Source organism: Strongylocentrotus purpuratus, unplaced genomic scaffold (genome assembly GCF_000002235.5).
Source record: "Strongylocentrotus purpuratus isolate Spur 01 unplaced genomic scaffold, Spur_5.0 spur5_scaffold_21, whole genome shotgun sequence".
Lineage (NCBI taxonomy): Eukaryota > Metazoa > Echinodermata > Echinoidea > Camarodonta > Strongylocentrotidae > Strongylocentrotus > Strongylocentrotus purpuratus.
In genome coordinates, this window is record NW_022145607.1 from 30,256,203 (window position 1) to 30,266,129 (window position 9,927).

At 38.0% G+C, this 9,927-nt stretch overlaps 1 protein-coding gene across 2 annotated transcripts; it reads right to left on the reverse strand.

Moving 5' to 3' along the window:
- Positions 1–1,922: 1,922 nt before the first annotated feature.
- LOC752098 (25S rRNA (adenine(2142)-N(1))-methyltransferase) lies at positions 1,923–8,973 on the reverse strand. Of its 2 annotated transcripts, none has more exons than XM_030994471.1 (6): positions 8,689–8,973; positions 6,539–6,686; positions 4,911–5,030; positions 4,302–4,439; positions 2,968–3,096; positions 1,923–2,582 (listed from the first exon to the last, which is right to left on the reverse strand). In XM_030994471.1, exons 1-6 carry the CDS (start codon positions 8,760–8,762, stop codon positions 2,343–2,345), a joined length of 849 nt encoding a protein of 282 aa, XP_030850331.1. In that variant the 5' UTR covers positions 8,763–8,973; the 3' UTR covers positions 1,923–2,342. The 2 variants fall into 2 exon arrangements, with proteins under 2 accessions (XP_030850331.1, XP_030850332.1); XM_030994472.1 differs by having other exon boundaries at positions 8,693–8,796.
- Between the last annotated feature and the right edge of the window lie 954 nt (positions 8,974–9,927).

The window sequence follows — 9,927 nt, forward strand, 5'->3', positions numbered from 1 at the left end:
GAATCTAGACAATCTTTGCTTTAATAATAATAATGGCCTGTGAAGAAGACCAAGACTTGCAGGGCCGGTATTCAATTCAATACTTGGCATAAGTAAGAAATTTACTAAGTAAATGTCTAAGCTAAGAAATTAACTTAACTCGTATTCAAATCGCATTTTAAAGTGTGTGAATCTAGACAATCTTTGCTTTAATAATAATAATGGCCTGTGAAGAAGACCAAGACTTGCAGGGCCGGTATTCAATTCAATACTTGGCATAAGTAAGAAATTTACTAAGTAAATGTCTAAGCTAAGAAATTAACTTAACTCGTATTCAAATCGCATTTTAAAGTGTGTGAATCTAGACAATCTTTGCTTTAATAATAATAATGGCCTGTGAAGAAGACCAAGACTTGCAGGGCCGGTATTCAATTCAATACTTGGCATAAGTAAGAAATTTACTAAGTAAATGTCTAAGCTAAGAAATTTACTTAACTCGTATTCAATCGCATTTTAAAGTGTGTGAATTTAGACAATCTTTGCTTTAATAATAATAATAATGATCCGTTTTTTTATATAGCGCTCAATACACCGATCCAACGATGTGCCTAAGCGCTTTACAGATATGAGAAAGATAAGTGTGAATTGGAAGGAATCTTGAGAAACTCAGAAATACATGTATAAAAAAGAAAAGTTGATATCTTTACCTCTATTTACCTTTTATATTTAAAAGGGAAGTGCACCCTGGTTTTATTAAAAGCAGAAAGACGAGATAAACAAATTAGTGCAAGTTTGAGCCATTTCCAATTAAATGTAGGAAAGTGAAAACTTTTTTTTCAGTACAGAGCAAGTGGGAGGAGACCTCGCAAGATATATCACAGAGTTGCTAATTTGGCTTGTTCCTCTTGTTTTTTGGCTTCTATTAAAACCAACTTAAATCAGGGTGGACTTCCCCTTTAAAGAAAAAATATTTAGCCTTAATTTTGATGTTGCATAGCAATATACCCTAACACCATCTTGTTGGAATTTCGACGTTAAACACAAGTTCTATTTAACATTTTATTTTGGGGGGTGGGGCCTCGCTACAGTGAAACTTGAGATTTATTGAAAAATCACAGCCAGTTCTGATGATCCTTTTTAAATTGCAGATGCATAAATGATTCAGTACTACTGTATAGAATGTATTCCAGATTGTGGTTTTCTGTAAATATTGTGATTAAGTTGAAGAGAAAAAAATGATCATGGTCAATTCGTGTATGTTTATAATGTAGAAACAACAATTATTGTGATGAATTGTAATTTTGTATACCGAAACTTTTTTCATGGAATAAAATAGAAACTTTATTCTTTATCAGACTATGAGTGTGGTAGGCCCGTTGCTTTATTGACAATTACACGATTATGTACATATTTCATCTGATTAAACGGACTTGGTTACATTGTTCAGATGAGAGATAGTGGTGCTAAGGTAGTGACCTCAATGCTCGATGTACAATTAACGATAATCTGAAAATTTGAGTGAAAACGGACCATTATTCATGGTAAAAATTGGGAAAAACTGATCTGATCGATTCCTGAACTCTTCCAACTATATTATTACAATTTAATTACATTTTAGGTGAATGTAAATCGTCACAAAGCAATAAAATGGCTCCACATTCCGTTCCAGACATTTAAGTGTTGACAGATTTTTAAAGCCTGTTTTATGTCCTTTTTTTTTCATGGAAAAACGGTTAGGAAAATTCAAAAATGGTTGGGAGAATTTACTGTTAATCACTGTTAGAGGGTGGCATATATTGTCGCCTTCAAAGAAAACCATAGATATCTTAGTGGTCTGAGAATTTTTTCAGGATTTCTTGCATGTCAAAGGGATAGTACAGTAGAAGGAATATAGTAAGTAACATTTTATACAAAATTTAAGCAATTTTTTCATCAACCTTCAACAATGTTACCAAGTCACTTTAATCCTAAATCTCTTTTATTAACATCTTTTTTATACAACATATACATTGATCCAGGGTCCATTTAATGGTGAAACCATGCACATACATCTAGGTCTAATGTGTCCCTAATATCATTGGCGATTTGCCGAACAAACACTGGGGAAAAAGAAAATATGGTAATCTTCATGAATATACGAACATAAAAAACAAGATCACACAAAAGGCTGGAAAAATCAACTGGAGGTCAATTTCAATACAGGATTTTAAATCTCATAGAAATCGTGTTCAGATTATGTACATCTTTACACCTTGCTGTAAAAACAACGTTCGCATAATTCAATTGATGATGGACAATTAAGGCCGTCAAAATAAACTAAGCCTGATCATGTTCAAAGTTCTATAGAGTTACAGGAAGAGTTCTCATCTCATCAATATGCAGAAGTTGTTGCACTGCTTTCCGTTTTTGACTTCACGCTTGTTGAAACTAGCCTTCCCCTCTCCGCTGCCTCTCCTCCTCTCGGCCTTCCTGAACATCTTATAACTGAGCTTCTTGCTGTCATGCTGGGCCACCAGGTCAAAGTTCAAACTGTCCATCATCCGTTGAAAGAGGGCGTGGTCCAAGTAGCGTGAGTTGTCTAGACACGCGCGAGGCAGAACGACCTGCAGATGAAAGTGACGTGTGAAAGGTCATTTATATTTAAGTGGGCGCACTTTACTAGGAAAATAGAAATATGATTTGTCAATTAAAACAAAATTTGAATTTAGCAATTTGGATATGATATAATTGTCCTATATTCCTGATTCGTTAAGAGGCAACAGAGCCTGAAAATGGGCACAAGTCTGAAAACGGGCATCCCTTCACCTGGTAGTGCATTTTTTTTTACACAACAGCCGAGCCATGTTTGTCAACTAATTTGTAGAATTGCTCTGGTGAAAGAGAATATGTCATAATATGACATTCGTGCCATGCCAGGGGATAAAACCCACGGCAAAATTGTATTTCGTGCCAAGTTCGACAACGACACCTGTAGATGACGAAACTTACAAAGATGTGTCCATCCTGCTTGCAGAGTTTCTGACATCGTTTCAACATCTCACCCCTCTGAGATGGAGAACTCACGAAGTTGAGGACCAAACTCAGGACAATAATATCATAGGCATCGGACTCGCCAACCTGAAACCAATCAAAGTTCAACACTCAACAATTTTGGGACATTTACAAAAATGAAATTTACATCATTTAGATACAACAATAATAATACAAGGTCTTTCTAGATGAATTAAATCAGTATTAACAAGGCCAACTGTTACAGAGGGCACTATTATGTTTTCATTCTCTACCCCCCCCCCCCCCCCAACATCCCACCAGCCCCCAGACTCCTCCACTAATTCTTTACATTCTCTACCCCCTCACCCTGTAGATTTGTTGCTGTGCTGGAATATCTTCTTATATTTTCTGGAACATAATAGTGACACTTTTAGTCTAAGTCATTGAAGTTATCCGTCGAGCTGACTTTATTGTAGACATGCACGGGTAATGCAACATTTCCTCCAGGCTTTGATGTATTATGTCAAAGATATGATTGCAAATGGGCTTCACTTTAGGTTACGGGATAGGTACACGCATTGTGTTCGGTCAAGGGATTAAGTTCAGAATTTTAACAGTGCAAGAACTTGATAGTGGCTTTAATAATTGCCACCGGATCCTGTGTTGTAGAACCTTCCCAGGGTTTTCACTTGGTCATTGCTGCTGTAGGATGTCACTACTAGAACACAGAGGTTAGCAACAACATGACAGACAACCCATGATTTGAACACCATTTTCCCCGCTATTATGCAACATTTTTTTTCAAGAGCAAAGGGCGCCTGAATGTTCTAAACAGAGAGAATTTGAATGCCAGTTTGTTTCAAAAATGTGGACATCCATGTCACAACCCTTTCTATAAAAGGATTCAAATCATAACCTCGGTCACAATGCCGATGATTCCAACCCTGACCCCAATCCAAGGGATTTCTAGCCATTGGGAATAAGGCCATTAAAACAAAATATACATGTTTAGCGTCCCCGCCCGCCTCCTATTTTTTTTTATTTTTTTATTTTTTTATTTATTTATTTTATTTTTTTTTTTTTTAAAGAAAAAAACAACATGAAAAACACTGCTAAAATGGATCTATTTCTGATTTTAAAAAAAAAAATTTAAAAAAATGTCGGCGGCCATCTTGAAAAATAGCCCGACTTTCAGGGAAAATGTACCGAGCGGCCATTTTGAAAGAAAAAAAAAGGGCCTCCTCCTTCCTATTTTTCCAAAAAACAGGACGCTAAACATGTTTTGTTTTTTATTTGGCCCAATGCCCTGATGTACCTGTATAAGTTTATACCTTGAACTCGAAAAAGTCTGACTGGATGATGCCTTCACACTGTGGATTGAGGTCTATGGCCGCTGCATCCAACCACTTGGTGTGTTTGGTGTAGTTCAGTTGCAGGGCTCCAACATCCAGGAGACACAGCTTGGATCCCTGAAGAGAAACATTGTACATGTGTATTAAACAGATTGAGCTTTGACCCCTACTGTCCTATAGGCATCAACCCCTCTCCTCCCCCATTCCCAAAAAGAATTCCAGTGGTTCATCATAATCTTGCAATCAGTAGAACAGTCATTTTACCGAAATGACCTGGTGCCCACTTACTTACTAGAATTATAAATATGCAAACTGATTTCTTCCTAATCATATAAAACTATTATTTTGTCCATGCTGTATTCTATAAATCATCTTTAACGTACAGGTCCTTTTAATTCATATTTTAACGAAAGTCCCTATTCAAGGGAAACCAACAACAAGAGAGTGGTCTCCGTAGTCACTTTAAAAGCAGGTCTGACTGTATTTCCATGGTCATGCAGTGCTCAGATTGAACACAAAAAATGGCAATTCATTCATCTCGACCTCTGTCTCTGCAATGTGGGTCAAGTGATCTCTTATTGAAGTTACCTGTGTGGCTCTGACATTGGATTCCTTGAGTTTTTGCAGCACCCATTTTGATGTGTTTATGTTGCCATGGAGATGCTCACCGAGGAGGGAACTTTGCTGGTAGGCATTCAGTCCCCCTAGCTGCAGGAAAAAAAAAACAGATATTTATCTTTGATATTAGGCCTAAAATAAAGCTTGTTGTATTGCTCTTTGCGACCGACCCAAAAATCTGAAAATCTAAGGTCGGCATTTAAAAAAAATATGACGCTCAAACACTTGTATTAAAGCATTAAAAACTGAGAAATATCAGCCAAAAGAGGGCAGAAAAAAACGGAAAAAAACTCAAAACATTTAAATCTGGGAAAAAACGGCCCAAAGAGGGTGACAAAAAAAAAGTTTTAATTTTTTTTTGTTTTAATCTCACCGACCGACCCATGTTTTGGCACCCAAAGGGCAATACAACAAGTTTTTATTTTAGGCCTTATTCCTCAGTCACAAAACAAAATCAACTCTACACCGACTCTAAAGAAAGTAATTCTTGGCTATTTGGGATAAAAGACCTTTTTTTGTCTAGTTTTGTATTGACTGGGAAATAAGCATTAGTCTAAGGATTCATTGCTACCAAGGGAATAAATAACCAGTGTAAAAGTGAGCGTGGCGTCCTGGGGGGCGTTTCACAAAACTTGTCATCAGTGATAAATGACAGTTTTTGTTATAAGCTACTGAAATCCTTGCTTCTGATTGGTTATCAGCAGAGTTGTCACTGATTTTTGTCATTTGTCATTGAAAAAAGGCTTCGTGAAACGCCCTCCTGGTTTGAGCCCTAAAGGCTAGTTCAGATATGGCGTGGGGAACTGCAACAACAAAAAAGACGCTGCAGTTTTTTTTAACGTAAACGAAAGGCAAATGCATGCAACAAAGGACTTGCATATATTAACTGAGCTCTGTGATCCAAGATACAGAATATTAAGCGTATTACACTCGACTTCATCATAAGAAAACTGCAGAGGTTTTGCCGGGTCATATCTGAACCCGGGATCTGAACGAGCTTTTAAAGGCGTATCCAGAGTAGGAAAAGGCATATCCAAAGTAGGAAAAGGGGCCCCTCCCCCTGTTCATCCAGTTAAAAGAAGTTCATTGATGCTACTTAATTAGGGTAAAGACCTTAACCCTACCCCTAATATACTCGATCCTAGCTACCTCAATGGAACTATGAATCTCCATGAGATTTTGTGACCCCCCCCCCCCCCCCCCTCCCCTGCAAAAAAAAAAAAAAATCCTGTTTGGAACTCGAGATAGAAGAGGTACAGTTTTGGGCGCTAGTTCAGAAGTATATCCAGACTTTGACCCGTAACTCCGGCATGGAGATACCCTACTTAAAATATACCCAAAATGAAGTAAATATTCATCATATGTCCAAATAAAGGTCATGATTTAAAAGTTGTTATGTTTCCGAAAAATACTCCAAAAAACAACAAGAAAATTGACACAAAACAGGTAAGAAACATAACGACTTTTAAATCATGACCTTTATTTGGACATATGATGAATATCTACTTCATTTTGGGTATGTTTTAGTAGGGTATCTCCACGCCGGAGTTACGGGTCAACGTCTGGATATACTTCTGAACTAGCGCCCAAAACTGTACCTCTTCTATCTCGAGTTCCAACTGCTGAACCTTCATCTTCTTTTCTTCCTGAGAGACAGTGGGTTCTTGTTTGACCTTGTCGATGTCCTTCATGATGGTGTGTAACCTTGATATGACCTTCCTCTTGCTGACCTTGGAGCCGAGAATGCTGATGAATTTTTTTTAATGAAATAAATACATTATAAATACATTAAATACATTATAATGGAATGTAAGGCCAGAAAATCATGAGCATAAAACTAGGCGTTGTGGCGTGCGCCTGTAATCCAGCTAAAAAGTGGAAGTTACAAACTGATTCAGCCGAGGACGCAGGTTCGAAACTGAGTCGCGTCTTTCGGATGGTGACGTTTAAAGGTCGGTCCCAGACGTAAATAATCATATCTGATTGATACACGTCTGTAAAAACCCAATACACACACACACACATAAAAGTTAAACCATCAGCAAAATCTTTCAATACAATTCAACTTATGTCAAATCAATTCATGAGTATGATATTGATAAGGGTCGCTATTAAAACAAAATGCAAACAGAGGTTACAAGGTTGTTCTTCTAGATTTCGTTCACCTTAAATAATAGTCTGAATTAGACTTGTTAGTTGTTTGTTGTAACTTACAAGTATCTGTTTAACATCCTGTATCATGACATATATGAAACGCCGCCCGGTCTGCAGTACTCAGTGAAAAAATAAAGACCGAAAAATCAATCTACATAAACATGCATTTCATTTTCAATATTTCGTTTGGGAATATGTTCCGCCAACTCCGCCGAGACTACTTCTGGCCCTTGCTTCACTTAGCTGTTATTGGGGATTTTAAAATAGCTCTAGTATTTTAAGCATCATGATTGGTCAAAACGCGTCACCTGACATGCACTTATTTTTGATGCATGCACAATCATGCCAAAAAAGCACTGTCAAAAGTCATATTGCACGCTAAATGATTGATATCCAGATTGCACGCTGCATCCAGCGCAGCGTACGCATAGTTAGCAAGCTTGAGCGGGGTATTATTAATAATAATAATAATAATAATAGCCTAATAGTCCACTCCAAATTTTATTAAACCGAAACGGAAATTCTTTTTGCCCATTTGATCGTGGGCCCGGCAGCCACTGAGCAGCGCCAGATCTACGTTGCTCTATCCCTTATTGTTGAACGCCAAACAAGGTAGCAACAACTCCCATCTTTTAACGTCTGTTGGTATGACGCGGCCGGGGTTTGAACCCACAACCTCCTAGTTGTGAGGCGTACGCTCTACTGACTGAGCCAACACTCCGGAAAACGAATCATTTACTTTTGCCTTGGATTTTGTAATGAAGCCAGAAATTTCAGCTGTCTGATGTATGGATTTTATGTTTACTCGAGGCAAGTGGAATCCCGACATCCCATGGACTTTTTGGTAAGTATAGTAGCAAGCCTGCAAGGTCTTATCTTATCTAAGTCTAACTCTCGTAGACTCTAATTCTAAACTTTGTTTGTTTTGATTTTCATGTGACGCTATTTTATGAAACAAATAACGCACTTGACCCTGTTGTGCGTAATGTAAATGCAGGACACTCGGTTTCTTCAGATGGTGCGCACTGTGAACTCGCTGCAAGCGGCTCGTGCACGGAGGCGGCACCAATCTAAAGAAACCTAGCGTGGATCAACACTAGTAACGCAAGCTGGGCCGTGCGTTATTGCCTACTTTTAGATTTGCTTGGACTGCTACATGTGACGTCCTTTTTAATAAGGCACTGCACTGACAGTGCCTTAAACTGACAGTGCCTGAAAAGGACGTCACACGTACCAGTCCACTATGCCGTCGGGCAAATCTAAAACTAAAAATCCCTAATGTTATCTCTTCTTCTCTTCCTCGTTAAATGCTACTTCATGCAACTTCATGCAACTAAGATTAGATTACGCACTGCAAATCCCTCTCCTTGGAGTTGGAGACCATCAACAGACAAAGTATCTTCAAAAACTCCTCCAAGCAGACGATATTCTTTTGTCTACATGGGAAATTGGGAACTAAGTCTAAGTTTGTATCTCATAAATTGTGAATTGACACTCAAGCCTCTCAGTCTCACACTCAATCTCATGCACGCCCTTCCTCCTTGGTCTCATATCTCACCGACTCAATTTGAATATTTTCTAAATTTCTGCTCACCTACTATTCTTCTCGTTGGTGTTCATCACTGTAACTGGTTTCTTTGATTTCTTACGCTTTTTGTTTGACCTCATTGTCAAGTTTTGTGCCCAATAAATTATCCGTAAACAATGATCTAGGCTCCCTTGCAAACAGCCTTCTTACGGAGAATGGAACACCGCAAGCCATGTGATCATCGCACGGCCTAGTTTCGGCGGAGTCGTATGGCGAGCTTTAGCTAGCGCGCGACACAAATGCAAGACATGTTTATTGATGTGGGCATTTATTGCGCAAGATACAAAACCCATCGCCCACGGCCACATGTCGTAGTTAGAGGTCTAGCGCCATCTAACGGTAGAAACACTACAATGTGGAGTTGATATTGTGAGCAGGCGAGGCACAATGTAGAAATCAGAACATAGTGAAATAATCATGATGCGTTATTACATGTATTTGCAACAAATTTCGACATTCAACTCTTGTTATTAACTAAAGAAATTTTATAAAAAGTTACTCATGTAAGATCATGTTCTGTACATGAAAGAAAGAGGAGACCTTAAGCTGGCAGGGCGAGCAGGGCTTGTTAGAGCAAGGTTCCTAAACATAATACCTGAATGCTTTAATTACTTTGAAGAAAAAAAAATTAACAACTAAACTACCTTATCAGACTAGAAACAATTACACATGGGAACCATTTACAAAAGAGATAGATTGATGTGTTCATGAATAAGAGAAGATGTGAAGATTATTACAAAAAGATGGAGAGCGAAAGCGCAAAACGGAACAAAGCAACAAGAGAGAAAAGTTGAGAAAGAAGAAAGTTATATATATTATGGGGAAATGGTGCTGGGGAAGAAATAGAAGAGAGAGAGAGAGAGAGATAGTGAGAGAGAGAGGGGGAGAGAGAGAGAGAGAGAGAGAGAAGAAAAAGTACAATAGAGCAAAACAGAACAAAGCGAGTTTGCTAATAAAATAATGAAGAATGATGTTGGTAAGGTAAGATCAGGGCCAGCCTGGAGTAATTACATACTTTATCATGTGACATAGCTTTTACATTAAATATTTTCAGCATAATTACTTAATCAACGTAATTTCAGTTTGCGTTTATAGAGCGAGTCAGTACATAAATTGGAATCAAGCGTTTTCCAAAACTTGGGACCAGCTACAAGCTATTCAAAGCAAATTAAAGTACAAGTCCACTCCAAAAATAACTTACTTTCAATAGAAGCAGAAAATCCAAGACAAACCAATCAAAGGTTT

Bases quoted from the DNA above. Each gene is read 5' to 3' on its own strand.
- LOC752098 (XM_030994471.1), bottom strand. From the start codon at position 8,762: ATGAGGTCAAACAAAAAGCGTAAGAAATCAAAGAAACCAGTTACAGTG. The intron at 4,440-4,910 runs GTAACTTCAATA...GTTTCTCTTCAG, and splicing joins CCAATGTCAGAGCCACACAG to GGATCCAAGCTGTGTCTCCT. The intron at 3,097-4,301 runs GTATAAACTTAT...GATTGGTTTCAG, and splicing joins CAGACTTTTTCGAGTTCAAG to GTTGGCGAGTCCGATGCCTA.